Source organism: Neophocaena asiaeorientalis, unplaced genomic scaffold (assembly GCF_003031525.2).
Source record: "Neophocaena asiaeorientalis asiaeorientalis breed wild unplaced genomic scaffold, Neophocaena_asiaeorientalis_V1.1 scaffold540, whole genome shotgun sequence".
In the NCBI taxonomy this organism is placed as follows: domain Eukaryota; kingdom Metazoa; phylum Chordata; class Mammalia; order Artiodactyla; family Phocoenidae; genus Neophocaena; species Neophocaena asiaeorientalis.
The window spans coordinates 4,762,192-4,777,911 of NW_020172141.1; the positions used below are offsets into that span (position 1 = coordinate 4,762,192).

Below are 15,720 nucleotides of genomic sequence, written 5' to 3' on the forward strand. Positions count from 1 at the left end.
GGGGCTGGTGGGAACAGTGCAGGGGGCGCCGAGTTAGCCTTCGCTGGTTTCCGGGGGATGTCTCCCCCCAGGCTGGGTCAAAGAATTTACTCCCCGGGGGGTTGCGCTCCCTGCCGCCCGCAATTCGCAGCGAGTAGGACGAGCCCCCGTGCCCGGTGGAGAGGGAACGAAAAGCCGGGACTGGGGCTTTGCTGGGGCCCCACCGCGAGGGCCACCTTGGGTGCAGCCTTCGTCTTGGTCCCTGGAAGGTGACCCTCCACTTAACTGACCCAAGGGGAACGAAGCGCTGAGGGTGGAGATGCCTTAAGGGAGTACCTCCACCCACCCACCCCCGCCGAAATCTGCCCTGGGGTGTTTTTCACTCAGAGGAGCTGCCTTATCTCATTTTTTCCATGATCTGTTCGGCACGCCTAGCAGTTTGTATCCACCCCAGAACGCAACGTACTTAGTAGGTAGGAAGGCTTGCTAAGCGAACAGCGTGGAGCTAGCCCGGCAAGGCGGCATGCAAGAATGACCCCTTAATCCAAGGCCGCTGTTGACTCGCCTTCCCACCCGCCAAGATGAGTTAGCAGTGATTGGATTTTCACAGCTCCAAAGACTTTCCCAATAATTGCCAAGGCCAAGGAGAAGAGCGCATTCATTAAGACCTCATCTTTTTGAGGGGTCGGCGGACAAAAACCTTCTGGATATACCGCGTCTCTGCCACTAAAAGCCTGCAGCTTTTTTAAGACGAGGACAGGCCCAAACAAGACGAATAGGGCCTGCCCAGGACCCCATCCTCCCCTCTCCTAGAACACTCTTCATTTTTGCTGCCTTCCAACTTTAGCAACCCTTCCTTCTATCAAAATAAGAAAGGGTTTGATTTTTCCCTCCAGTTTGCCTGGGTTAGCTCTTCGAAGCCTGTATTTCTCTCCGTGGGATGCCCACCACTCAAAAACAAAGCGCTGGTCCTTCATCCCTCCCTGCGCCTGCCAGCATGTCAATCCAAACCCGTGTTAAGACAGGCCCTTGACAGGAAGCATGCTAGTTGATGCCCCCTGACTCCTTTCTTCTTGGTAATCTGTCTTCTCCCCCTTTTAAGTTCCTTAAGCATGTCTACTACCCTTGGTACCAAATGAATATTAACAAATGTTTCCCACTGAATAATAATCTAAGGGAAGATATATTGTAAAATGTATTTTAAATAATTCACATAGTGGGCTTCCCTAGTGGCGCAGTGGTTGAGAGTCCGCCTGCCGATGCAGGGAACGCGGGTTCGTGCCCCGGTCCAGGAAGATCCCACGTGCCGCGGAGCAGCTGGGCCCGTGAGCCATGGCCGCTGAGCCTGTGCGTCCGGAGCCTGTGCTCCGCAACGGGAGAGGCCACAACAGTGAGAGGCCCGCGTACCGCAAAAAAAAAAAAAAAAAAAAAAAAAAAAATTCACATAGTAAGAATCCTTAAGTCCTTGGTATATGGGTTTGTCTAAAAAAAAAACAGTAAGCAGAAGAAATATACAAAGCCATACATCGATGCATCCAGTACACAGGTCTTCGGTTGACATGGTGGTGGATGTAATCTTCCAGATGTTGTTTTGGACTAAAATGTACTTTTTACCTTCCTTCTTTTTCTTCATCAGAAAATACATCTTGGAACTCTCAGTTCTTGACCTCCATGGGCACAGCTGAATAACGTTAACTGAAAACGAACTGCCACCTTTAGGCCAATGAATTTTTGTTGGTAAGGTCAGAAGCATCCCTTGGCCTACTCTCTCTCCCCCTCTCTCTCTCTCCCTCCCTCCCTCTCTCTCTCTCTCTCTCTCTCTCTCTCTCTCTCTCTCTCTCTCGCCCCATCCATCTCTCTCTCTCTCTCTCCCCCCTCTCTCTCTCCCTCCCTCTCTCTCTCTCTCTCTCTCTCTGTCTCGCCACATCACTGAATTCTGACATAGACTCTCACTGAAATCCCCACCAGCAAGATGACAATGACCCCAAAGAGCAGAAGCCGTCACCGCAGCACCAGCTGTCTCCCAGACAATTTCCACGCAGCCCTTGGATGAACCTCAAGACACTCTTCCTGGCGTGTCTGCTGATCCGACTGAATCACCTCTTTTTTTTCAACATCTCTTATCCACATTCCTCCATGGTTTCCAGGGCCTGCTGGAGACAAAAAGGAACTCAGTGCCTTAAAAGGGTGTTTTTCTTCTGTATAAAAGGAGATGCATGTAGGCACCACTAGCTGGGAGAATGGTAATTCAAGAAGCAGTTGCTCCCATGGAGATGAAAGGAAATCCTATGTCAGGTGCTGTCCACTCACCCACAGACACGGACTGGATCCCGCGGCGGTCAGCTGGGGTCCTCAGGGGCTCTGCCCCACCAAGTAACGTAACAAAGAAGGTAGCTCTTTAGGTTAAGAGGCTTCGGGGAAATGTTCAAGGGGCCAGCAGTCATCGAATTAGCATCTCAGAAAGAGAATAAGGCCAGTGGAGGAGAAAGATGACCTAAGAGATGATTCAAGGCCGTTCACAGCACTGGGGAGAGATGCGAGTCTTCCCGTCAGAGGGCCTGCTAAGTACCAGGCAGGATAGTGACCCAGACCTAGATTTAGTCTCAGCATGCCTCAGAAGAGTAACAGTAAGGAAAACACCCTAAGTGCTTGCATCGGTACTGAATCGATCACCTGCAGCTTTTAATGATCTGTAGCAGTGTGTCCGTGTCTGCAGTTAAAGCAAACAAACTTCTGGGGCTTCCCTGGTGGCACAGTGGTTGGGAATCCGCCTGCCAATGCAAGGGACACAGGTTCGAGCCCTGGCCCAGAAAGATCCCACATGGCGGCGGAGCAACTAAGCCCGTGCGCCACAACTACTGAGCCTGCGCTCTAGAGCTCGCGTGCCACAACTACTGAGCCCGCGCGCCACACTACTGAAGCCCACGCGCCTAGAGCCCGTGCTCCGCAACAAGAGAAGCCACCGCAATGAGATGCCCACGCACCGCAACGAAGAGTAGACCCCACTTGCTGCAACTAGAGAAAGCCTGCACACAGCAACAAAGACCCAACGCAGCCAAAAATTAAAACTAAAATAAAAAGCAAACAGGCTTCAGCTGTTTACCTTGAAATTGGGTGTTCCTTATCATTTGTTTCTGAGACATTATTGCCCTATTTAAGTGGGAGCTCAGCACAGCAAATCTAGTTGTGAACACCTAGACAGGCCCGTCCCAAGACCAGGGGCAGCTGTGTCATACCTGGGCGAAGTGGGTCCTGGGAGAAAGCAGCAGTCCTGTCCTGGGCCGCATTTCGTTTCAAACTGGCATGTACCTGAGCCTAGAAAATGAGACAAAGTCAATCCACAGGCTTCACCACAGTGCTCATCAAACACTTGCTTCGTTCCCCAGTGGAGCCATGTTCTTTAACTGACGTGTAACATGGGAGCCTCTCTAGTTAACAAGTACAGGATCATCTTTTGTAACGACTGACGTGGGGTCAGTGGGTGGGGAAGGTTGGATGGAAAAAAGATGAGGGCAGGTCGGGGACCAGATCCTGTAGAATTCTCCCTTCGCCGTCCTTCACCTCTTTTCTCCATCACCTATCTAACACCCTACGCTGACCCTGGGAAGTTTACAGACAAAGATGCCCACAGGTATCTTAATGAAACACGGGGAGATCATAAAAACAGGATAAATATCAGGATAAATTTGATGGCATTCCACCTTTCTCTCCAGGTCTAAAGCTTGTCCTGAAATTGGCTTTCAGGAACAGAGACGGAAGTTTAGCATAGGACCCAGGGGAGAAAAGAGCCCCCTGTTTTTCTATCTGATTAATAAACAAAGGGGAATAAAGCCAGGCTCACCGGCCCTTCACATCTGAATTAAGTCCAGTTAAAACAATGACATAGGGCTTCCCTGGTGGCGCAGTGGTTGAGAGTCCACCTGCCGATGCAGGGGACACAGGTTCCTGCCCCGTTCCGGGAAGATCCCACACGCCGCGGAGCGACAAACTAAATCACTGTGCTGTACAGCTGAAACTAACACAACATTGTAAATCAACTATAATAAGATAAAATAAAACAACAATGACAAAAAGTAGCGTTTATAATAAAAGAGAAAAGAACCTTCCAAACTAAGAGAGAGAGAGGTAAAACTGGATCTGTGTGTTTGCCAGGAGAGGACAGCAACGAGTGTAGTTACCTGCTGACAGGCCTTTTGCAATTTAGCTGGGCAATAAAGCCTAGAAAACACACAGCCTGAGAGACAGCACAGATGGTGATCCCTAACCACAGACCTGGAAGTGGAAATATTTAATAGAGGTTGATTCAGTGGAAAACCAGCCGCCCTGGGGCATATGTTTCTCCTAAGTACTTCTGAGAATCTGCTTTCCTGGCTGAGGCAGAGTCCAAGGTGAGCCAGAAACCTCTACCCCGCTCTCCCTGTTAGTTTCCAGAAGGTTCCAGGAAGCCCAGAAACCCCTGAGGCCACCTTCCAGGTTTCTGGATCTCAGAACAAACATTGAGAGGCTATTTTTGGCCATAACATTTGGCTTTAAGAAAACTGCCAATTATAAGGAAATACTCAAAGACAAACTATTGATACTCGCTAACAGTACTTCCAAACTACTATGCTCCGTTTTCCTCACCAAAGGGGACCGCAGATGTTGGGAGTCCCCTGGCGGTCCAGGGCACTCGGCAGTCTTTCACTGCCGAGGGCCTGGGTTCAATCCCTGGCCGGGGAGCTAAGGTCTCACGAGCCGCATGGCACGTCCCCCCACCCCCCAAAAATGCACGTGTCGCCAGCCCTGTAAAGGACCTACGCTCCCTGCCTCGGAACTTCGTGCAGGACCTGAATTGCCCTGACTGCCGTAGATCCCAGGGTAGGATCGTCCCCAGACAGGTGACTACACAGAAGGAGTGGCTGAGTGGGGGTGGAGGACGGGAGAAGCCTCGCCGGTCTCAAAGCACCGTTAAAAACTCCACCCCATTAACCCACACAGGACCCAGAGGGAGACCCCAGGTGATGAGAGTTCTTTTGGCCAAGAGTGAACCCACAGCAGAATCAGAAACTCCAAGCTGGGAGAGCCTGAATCTACACGTGGACAGTGGCCACAGTGCTCAGACTATATACAAAAATAGAACTCGGACCCACAATCTACAGCGACCTGCCCAGAAAGCCAACCCCTTATCTACAATAAACAACCCAGAAGCCAGCCTATGTCAGACTCGTGAGAGGCAGATCCCTATCTCTAGGGATAATCCAAGAAGCTAAATAATCACTTCTGCAATAATTGACCCAAAATGTCCAAGCCGCCATCAGTAACTGACAGCTTCCCTAATTTTTGTCCCTGTTTCCAACTCAGGACCAGCCACAGAAAGGCAGACATGGCCCCTGACCAAGCACACAGGACACCCCACTTCCGGTCAGGCGGCCTCCAGCCCCCCCAGGCCAGCAGCCTCCAGCAGGGCAGCCCTGAGCCTCCCCTCTGTCCCGCCGTGAATCCTTCCTTCTCCTCAACCCGCCTTGGAGTCTCTGCCAGATTCCAGGGCTAGTGGCTGACACACACACACACACCCCCGACACACACACACATAGCTGGGCATGAAGAGCCTCTGCTGGTCCCCTTTGGTTGGTCTGCATTTATGTTCACACCTTCTAGTTCCTTCCTCCACACCAGCCAAACTCAGTTGGAAGCCAGAGGGCAAGGGTCACAGTGACCCATGCATAGAGGCATCACGTGGGAGGGTCATACACTGGGTCAGACACAGAGGGAGCTGTAAACGTTGACGTCACAAATGGGAGACCCAGGAGAGATGTCACATTAGGACGGGGTCAGGGACAACGGGTCACACCTACGACATATGGAAGTCACCCACGGGGTCACGCAGGGGCCTCCGGAGGAGCCTTCATCTGCTCCACCTGTCCCCACACAAGCCACCGCCAGGGGCCTCCCATCCCAGAGCCTAGACACAGATGTCAGAAGTTTTGTTCTAGAAACGTCTTCTCTGCTGTGCCCCTCAGGTGCCCGGGTCCCTTAGTCCCTGAGGCTTTTTACTGTCTGCACTTCCCACATGCCCAACACCCTGTCATTAAAAACTGTCCACACCCAAGTGTCCTTGGGAAGGTCTTCCTGTGTCCTACAGCATCCACCCGTGTGAATAACTTTTTTTGGATGAGACAGTACGTTCACTTTGTGGCAAAAAAAATCAAAACATCATAAAAATGCATGTGAAGCATTTGGTTCCCACCTTTGCCCTCTCCGACCTTATTCCTTCTAACTAGTTGTTGGTGTCTTTTATAAAAACTATCAGTTTCCGTACGTTACTTCCGTATTTCACCATCTAACTGATGTCTTTTGCTTTCAGTAATTTTTCAGCCATTTTAGGTCCTTGAGTTATGAAATCATCTTCTGTAAATAATGACAGTAGTTTTATCTGCTCCTTTGCAATGTTTATACTTTTTTTTTTCATTGTCTAAGTGTACGCTTGCTTTTGTCTTTGACCTAGGAAGTAACTTAGAACTGTTTTCTTTTTTTTTTTTCTGGCTGAGCCACACTGCTTGTGGAATCTTAGCTCCCCGAACCAGGGGCCACTGGCAGTGACAGTACCGAGTCCTAACTACTGGACCACCGGGGAACTCCCAGAGGTGTTTTCAAATATCCTAATTTTGGTAAGCTTTTTCTGACTGATTTCTAGCTTCATCGTAATTGGCTCAGAGAAAGTGACCTGAGTAATACATATGCTTTGATATTTGTTGAGATTTAGTTTATATTCTAGAAGGGGATCACATTTTTATAAAATGTTCCATGTGACGCAAGAACGTTGCTCTCTAATTATTGTATGCAGAGTTCTCTCTGTGTCCATTTGATCAACATTGTTAATTTTATTATTCAAATCTTTATATCTTTTTCTTTAATTTTTGAATTTTATTTTATTTTTTTATACAGCAGGTTCTTATTAGTTACTTATTTTATACATATTAGTGTATACATGTCAATTCCAATCTCCCAATTCATCCCACCACCACACCACGCCCCCGCCACTTTCCCTGCTTGATGTCCATACTTTTGTTCTCTACACCTGTGTCTATATTTCTGCCCTGCAAACAGGTTCACCTGTACCATTTTTCTAGGTTCCACATTTATGCATTAATATACGATATTTGTTTTTCTCTTTCTGACTTTCTTCACTCTGTATGACGGTCTCCAGATCCATCCACGTCTCTGCAAATGACCCAATTTCTTTCACTTTTATGGCTGAGTGATATTCCATCGTATATATGTACCATATCTTCTTTATCCATTGATCTGTCGATGGGCATTTAGGTTGCTTCCATGACCTGGCTATTGTAAATAGAGCTGCAGTGAACACTGGGGTGCACGTGTCTTTTTGAATTATGGTTTTCTCTGGGTATAGGCCCAGTAGTGGGATTGCTGGGTCGTATGGAAGTTCTATTTTTAGTTTTTTAAGGAACCTCCATACTGTTCTCCATAGTGGCTGTATCAATTTACATTCCCACCAACAGTGCAAGAGGGTTCCCTCTTCTCCACACCCTCTCCAGCATTTGTTGTTTGTAGATTTTCTGATGACACCATTTCTAACTGGTGTGAGGAGATACCTCATTGTAGTTTTGATTTGCATTTCTCTAATCATTAGTGATGTTGAGCAGCTTTTCATGTGCTTCTTGGCCATCTGTATGTCTTCTTTGGAGAAATGTCCATTTAGGTCTTCTGCCCTTTTTTTTTTTTTTTATTCTGGAGAAATTTTTTATCATAAATGGGTGTTGAATTTTGTCAGAAGCTTTTTCTGCATCCATTGAGATGATCATATGGTTTTCATTCTTCAATTTGTTAATATGGTGTATCACATTGATTGATTTGCATATGTTGAAGAATCCTTGCATCCCTGGGATGAATCTCACTTGATCATGGTGTATGATCCCTTTAATGTGTTTTTGGATTCTGTTTGCTAGTATTTTGTTGAGGATTTTTGCATCTATATTCATCAGGGATTTTGGTCTGTAATTTTCTTTTTTTGTAGTATATTTTTCTGTTTTGGTATCAAGGTGATGGTGGCCTCATAGAATGAGTTTGGGAGTGTTCCTTCCTCTGCAATTTTTTGGAAGAGCTTGAGAAGGATGGGTGTTAACTCTTTGCTAAATGTTTGATACAATTCACCTGTGAAGCCGTCTGGTCCTGGACTTTTGTTTGTTGGAAGATTTTTAATTACAGTTTCAATTTCCTTACTTGTGATTTGTCTGTTCATATTTTCTATTTCTTCCTGGTTCAGTCTTGGAAGGTTACACCTTTCTAAACATTTGTCCATTTCTTCCAGGTTATCCATTTTATTGGCATAGAGTTGCTTGTAGTAGTCTCTTATGATGCTTTGTATTTCTGCAGTATCCATTGTAACTTCTTCTTTTTCATTTCTAATTTTATTGATTTGAGTCCTCTCCCTCTCTTTCTTTATGAGACTGGCTAAATGTTTATCAAGTTTGTTTATCTTCTCAGAGAACCAGCTTTTAGTTTCATTGATCTTTGCTATTGTTTTCTTTGTTTCTATTTCATTTATTTCTGCTCTGATCTTTATGATTTCTTTCCTTCTGCTAACTTTGGGTTTTGTTTGTTCTTCTTTCTCTAGTTCCTTTAGGTGTAAGGCTAGATTGTTTGAGATGTTTCTTCTTTCTTGAGGTAGGCTTGTATTGATGATATGAGTATTGCTACTCCAGCTTTCTTTTGATTTCCATTTGCATGCAATATCTTTTTCCATCCTCTCACTTTGTATGTGTCCCTAGGTTGGAAGTGGGTCTCTTGTAGACAGCATATATATGGGTCTTGTTTTTGTATCCATTCAGTGAGCCTGTGTCTTTTGGTTGGAGCGTTTAATCCATTCATGTTTAAGGTAAGTATCAATATGTATGTTTCTATTACCATTTTCTTAATTGCTATGGGTTTGTTTTTGTAGGTCCTTTTCTTCTCTTGTGTTTCCCACTTAGAGAAGTTCCCTTAGCATTTATTGTAGAGCTGGTTTGGTGGTGCTGAATTCTCTTAGCTTTTCCTTGTCTGTAAAGCTTTAGATTTCTGCATCAAATCTCAATGAGATCCTCATCAGGTAGAGTAATCTTGGTTGTAGGTTCTTCCCTTTCACCACTTTCAATATATCATGCCACTCCCTTCTGGCTTGTAGAGTTTCTGCTGAGAAATCAGCTGTTAACCTTATGGGAGTTCCCTTGTATGTTATTTGCTGTTTTTCCCTTGTTGCTTTCAATAATTTTTCTTTGTCTTTAACTTTTGTCAATTTGATTACTATGTGTCTCAGCATGTTTCTCCTTGGGTTTATCCTGCATGGGACTCTCTGCACTTCCTGGACTTGGGTGGCTATTTCCTTTCCCATATTAGGGAAGTTTTCGACTATAATCTCTTCAAATATTTTCTCGGGTCCTTTCCCTCTCTCTTCTCCTTCTGGGACCCTTATAATGCGAATGTTGTTGCATTTAATGTTGTCCCAGAGGTCTCTTATGCTGTCTTCATTTCTTTTCCTTCTTTTCTCTTTATTCTGTTCCATGGCAGTGAATTCCACCATTCTGTCTTCCAGGTCACTTATCCGTTCTTCTGCCTCAGTTATTCTGCTATTGATTCCTTCTAGTGTAGTTTTCATTTCAGTTTTTGTATTGTTCATCTCTGTTTGTTTGTTCTTTAATTCTTCTAGGTGTTTGTCCTTTAATTCTTCTAGGTCTTTGTTAAACATTTCTTCCGTCTTCTCCGATCTTTGCCTCCATTTTTTTCTGAGGTCCTGGATCATCACTATCATTATTCTGAATTCTTTTTCTGCAAGGTTGCCTATCTCCACTTCATTTAGTTGTTTTTCTGGGGTTTTATCTTGTTCTTTCATCTGGTACATAGCCCTCTGCCTTTTCATCTTGTCTGTCTTTCTGTGAATGTGGTTTTTGTTCCACAGGCTGCAGGATTGTAGTTCTTCTTGCTTCTGCTGTCTGCGCTCTGGTGGATGAGGCTATCTAAGAGGTTTGTGCAAGCTTCCTGATGGGAGGGACTGGTGGTAGGTAGAGCTTGGTGTTGTTCTGGTGGGCAAAGCTCAGTAAAACTTTAATCTGCTTGTCTGCTGATGGGTGGGGCTGGGTTCCCTCCCTGTTCATTGTTTGGCCTGAGGCGACCCAGCACTGGAGTCTACCCGGCCCTTTGGTGGGGCTAATGGTGGACTCTGGGAGGGCTCACGCCAAGGAGTACTTCCCAGAACTTCTGCTGCCAGTGTCTTTGTCCCCACGGTGAGCCACAGCCATCCCCCGCCTCTGCAGGAGACCCTCCACCAACACTAGCAGGTAGGTCTGGTTCAGTCTCCCCTGGGGTCACTGCTCCTTCCCCTGGGTCCTGATGCACACACTACTTTGTGTGTGCCCTCCAAGAGTGGAGTCTCTCTTTCCCCCAATCCTGTCAAAGTCCTGCAGTCAAATCCCGCTAACCTTCAAAGTCTGATTCTCTAGGAATTCCTCCTCCTGTTGCCAGACCCCCAGGTTGGGAAGCCTGACGTGGGGCTCAGAACCTTCATTCCAGTGGGTGGACTTCTGTGGTATAAGTGTTCTCCAGTTTGTGAGTCACCAACACGGCAGTTATGGGATTTGATTTTACTGTGATTGCGCCCCTCCTACCGTCTCATTGCGGCTTCTCCTTTGTCTTTGGATGTGGGGTATCTTTTTTGGTGAGTTCCAGTGTCTTCCTGTCGATGATCGTTCAGCAGTTAGTTGTGATTCTGGTGCTCTCACAAGAGGGAGTGAGCACACGTCCTTCTACTCTGCCATCTTGCACCAATCTCCCCAAATCTTTATATCTTTTTTTTTTTTTTTTTTAGCCATGGCTCACGGGCCCAGCCGCCCCGCGGCACGTGGGATCTTCCCAGACCGGGGCACGAACCCGTGTCCCCTGCATCGGCAGGCCGACTCTCAACCACTGCGCCACCAGGGCAGCCCCGCTATTGCTTCTTTACGGTCTCGGCTTTTAGCTCTACCCATTTTCATTTTCTTTGGTCCTAGTCCTTGCCTCCCAGACCTTTGCCTTGGGTCATTTTCCTTCTTCCTGAAGTACATCCTTCACATAGTCCTTCAGGGAGGGATGCTGGTGGTTTCATTTACTTGAAAATATCTCTGTTCTTGAAAGATAATTTCCCAAGTATATAATCGTAGGTTGGCAGTTACTTTCTTTCAGTAGTTTGGAAGTATTAGTGCACTTTTCCTGGCTTCCATTGCTGCTGCTGAGAACCCTGCTTCAGTCTAAGTGTTAGTTTTTTGTTTTTTTTTAAATAATCTTTTCTTCCCCCTCTAGTCGTTTTTAAAATCCTTACTTTCTCTACTGTGCATTTCTTTATGTGGTATTCTATCTTGATTTATTTTCTTTTAAAATATACTATGAGGGCTTCCCTGGTGGCGCAGTGGTTAAGAATCTGCCTGCCAATGCAGGGGCACGGGTTTGAGCCCTGGGATGATCCCGCATGCCGCCGAGCAACTAAGCCCGTGCACCACAACTACTGAGCCTGCGCTCTAGAGCCCATGAGCCACAACTACTGAAGCCCGCGCACCTAGAGCCCATGCACCGCAACAGGAGAAGCCACCGCAATGAGAAGCCTGCGCACCACAACTAAGAGTAGCCCCCGCTCGCCACAGCTAGAGAAAAGCCTGCGTGCAGCAACAAAGACCCAACGCAGCCAAAAATAAATAAATAAATAAAATAATTTTTTAAAAAGAAAACAAGCCTAGGTTTGAAAAAGTAAAATACAGGGCTTCCCTGGTAGCGCAGCGGTTGGGAGTCCGCCTGCCGATGCAGGGGACGCGGGTTCGTGCCCCGGTCCGGGAAGATCCCACATGCCGCGGAGCGGCTGGGCCCCGTGAGCCATGGCCGCTGAGCCTGCGCGTCCGGAGCCTGTGCTCCGCAACGGGAGAGGCCACGACAGTGAGAGGCCCGCATACCGCAAAAAATAAATAAATAAATAAATAAAATAAAATATATTATGAGCACATTTTGCCTGGGACTTTATATGCTAAAACTAGATGGACTGTTTTTTTTTTTTAAATTGGAGTATAGTTTCTGTACAATGTTGTGTTAGTTTCTACTGTAGAGCACAGTGAACCAGCTAGACGGATGCATATATTCCCTCCTTTTCGGATTTCCTTCCCATTTAGGTCACTGCAGAGCACTGAGTAGAGTTCCCTGCCCTATACAATAGTTTCTCATTAGTTACCTATTTTATACATAGTATCAATAGTGTATATATGTTGGGACTTCCCTGGTGGCACAGTGGTTAAAAATCCGTCTGCAAATGCAGGGGACATGGGTTTCAGCCCTGGTCCGGGAAGATCCCACATGCCGTGAAGCAACTGGGCCCGTGCGCCACAACTACTGAGCCCACATGCCTAGAGCCCGCGCACCACAACGAAAAGTAGCCCCCGCTCACCACAACTGGAGAAAGCCCGCATGAAGCAACGAAGACCCAGTCCAAAATACAGAAATTAAATTAATTTTAAAAAATAGTGTATATATGTCAATCCCCATCTCCCAATTCGTTTTCCGCCCCGCAGAAGGCCTGTTTTGAGGATGTATTTTTTTCAGAGAGAATTTACTTCTGCCAGCATGCTGGGGGTCCTACTGACTGGGGAATTGTCCATTCACTTCTTGACTTGGAGATTTTGGACTATGCCTGTAGAGTGAACGCTGACCTGAAACTCACGTTTCATAAAGTTAGATCTCATGAACTTCTAACCAGATTTAATAAATATTAATGTCTTGGCTACTTTCATTAAAAAATGTTTTTAAAGTAGAACCTGCTTCCATCCCGTCTTCCTCCTCATTCCCTGGGTGGGAACCACTCTCCCAGAGCTGGTGCGTATAATTCCCATGCACAGTCCGACATGGATACATGTTAAGTATGTACCCATTAACATGTATAGTATGTGTTTACATTCTTGGTGTGTTTAAAGTTTTTGTGCAGAGGGGGAGGGGCAGGCCTTGCTCCTTCCCAGGCAGATTTTTCCAAAATCCAAATCCCAGCCCACTAGGCACCCACTTGGAGCAATTGAGAGCGTTTCACCAAACGCCGTGCATACGGCATCAGACTGTGTAAACTGAAAAACGCTCCTGTCATTTTTCGCATCTGTACAGTGGGTATGATTTTTTTTTTTTCTCATCAGTCAATTTCAGGTTTCGATTCCCACCATGGCTATCACACAGTTTCGGTTATTTAAAGTTTGTACCTGCCTAGCAACAGTATTCTCATTCCTAAAGAGATTAATATGCAGATCTGGCAGAGGACGGAAATTAAGTGGAGACTAAATAACTTTCCCAGCTACAGGTGATTATTCATCAGTTGCTAAACAGACAGACGTTGAAGCGTGGACTTCTTGAGATGCAGACACACCCACATTTGTAAAGATTAAAGGAGGGAATAGGAATGTGGCAACACAACAAAATGCTTTAGAGAAACTGGAACCTGAGTATTTTAAGGACATGACACCAACTTTAAGGAAAACTCAGAAAATCATTATTAAGAAGAGAGAACCATTAAATCCCAGATGGTAGCACAGGTTTCTCTAATAGCCTAGCAGCTACACAAGATATGCCTTTTATTCACCAATCTCCTGAATTAGGTGACGTGGATACCCGGCAGGAAAATATCAACGCATAGCAAGAAGACGATGCGGCAAGCCAAAGAAGTTCTGAGGCAGGAGAAGATAGCAGACAGAGAAAAGAGAGCAGCAGAACAACAAAGGAAGAAAACGGAAAAGGAAGCACAGCGGCTAATGAAGAAGGGACAAAACACAATTGGTGTGAAACTTTCGTAACAAATGTTCTTCAGATGTCATGGTGCCAGCGGGAGAAATAAGAGCTGCACAACCCAAGCAACATTCCATGGAGCTAAGAGTATTTTCAGAATACAGATACACGGTTTGACTTTAATGCATTCATCAGGCCACCCAGGACACCAGGAATCTCTCAAAAGTCCCTTGAACTCTTAGTGATTGAGACCCAAAGAACAAAAAAGGCTTATGAGATAGTATTTCCTTCAACATGTTCCAACTGTAAGACAATTGTTTGCTGTAGAGAAATTATTACAGATGGCATATATCAGTACCTTTTCAAGCTGGTGTTTCTAGCTTAATAAATGGGTGTAAATCATTTTACGGTGGGAAACAACTCTCCTGTCTATAATGATTTCCTTCAAAGTGCATAATGATAAAATGAATTATTTTAAATATTCTTTTGTTTCCATGATTACCTGACCTAAATCAGACAAACCTTTAACTTCTCATTTCTGTTGTCAGAAGCTGGTGTTGGCATACATTTCCTCTAACTTGAACTGGCATTGTTCATGTTCGATACAACATTAAGGAATTTGGTAATTTTGGTTTTCAAGAAAATGACATTAAATGCAATAATATATCACAAAAAAATAAAGTTTTTGTGCAACTTGCTTTTTTTTCGGAGAAAAAAATTTAGTAATTCATTTTCTGCTGTTGTTTTTAATTTACGAGAATCTTAAAAGAAAATAAATGCATACATTTGATATTCTATTAAAAATTTAAAAATCATGTTAATTTTTTGTTTCATGCACAGCTCATGTACTCAAACCTGACGGTAATAACATACAGAAATTTCACTGACAATATGCAATAAAAGTTATTCAAAGTGGCAGAGCAAATCATTTTTGAGAATCACCTTCACCGTGTTTTCTAGTAACCTCCATAAGATTAGCTCCTGCAACCGGATCATTCTGTGTCTATCTTTCAGTGTTCCTCTCTTCTGAAGGCAAGGGGAATTGAACAACTGTGGGGGAAGAGTGGATCCTGGGGGTTTTACTCTTTTTGCAGGAACCCAGAAGGGTCTTTTTACATCGTTATTCACAAAAGTGGCGGCTGCTCCCTTTGGACCTAAAATCCCCCAATTCTTCCAACCTGATGTACGTGCTCACCCAGGACTACCATGCTCCCTGCACCCTCACCGTCCCCTTCAAGGAACCCCTTGACATGTTTTTCCTTTCCACGTGTGAATTCTCTGAATGCACACCTGTGCGCCCGGAGTCAGCAACAGAGACATTCATGGTTCAATGGATAGCTTACACGTCTGAGGCAAGGCCCTGGAGCGACACCCCACGGTGGCCTGCAAACTGAAGGCAGGACATGGTGGTAGCCTCCGCTCCCAAGGCGAAGGGGAGCGGGCCCTTTATAGAGGGCATTACATCAGGTGGCCTCATTAGTTACCAGGGAAACCAGTGGAGGGGCAGGCCCCTCACCGCCCTTATGGTAAGCTGTCACCAGCTGGGTCCTGGGCATAGGGGTAGGTGAAACAGGCCCTGGCCGGGCAGGGTAACGTGCAGACAGCAAGAGAACAGCCATCTTGCGTGGCCTGGCCATACAGCTCCTGAGACCCCTGATTTTCTGCAGGCCCCCTCAGCAGATCTGCTCCTAGCTTGCAGCCACAGATACTAACACCGGAGGCTTAAGGGCTTCCTGTCATTTAAGATTCCAAACGCTTTCTTCTTCTTGTCTGGCTCTTCTGCCCACATAGGAACAGGGCCGGTCCTGGTCTCCGGGGACAGCCGCGCAAGACCGCGCAGGAGCGGGCTCGCCGCCCGAGCGGGTGCGACCGCCGTCAGGGGCGAGGGCGTGGAGCGCCTGCGGGGAAGCCCGGCTCTCCCCTGCCGGGGCACCTGGGGCCGCGGGGCTGCGCAGAGCTCGGCCGTCGCTCCGAGGCCCCCGTAGGCTG

General features: G+C 46.3%; 1 protein-coding gene and 1 pseudogene across 1 annotated transcript; one reads left to right on the forward strand and one right to left on the reverse strand.

The window, feature by feature from the left end:
* Positions 1-1,905: 1,905 nt before the first annotated feature.
* LOC112404659 (multidrug and toxin extrusion protein 1-like) lies at positions 1,906-6,298 on the reverse strand. The gene is given in 5 exon segments (XM_024752714.1): positions 1,906-2,265; positions 3,196-3,294; positions 4,158-4,177; positions 4,180-4,251; positions 6,283-6,298. Coding segments are annotated over 5 exon segments (567 nt in total).
* Positions 6,299-13,164: 6,866 nt separating this feature from the next.
* LOC112405310 (receptor-binding cancer antigen expressed on SiSo cells pseudogene) lies at positions 13,165-14,370 on the forward strand (annotated as a pseudogene).
* The last annotated feature ends 1,350 nt before the right edge of the window (positions 14,371-15,720 follow it).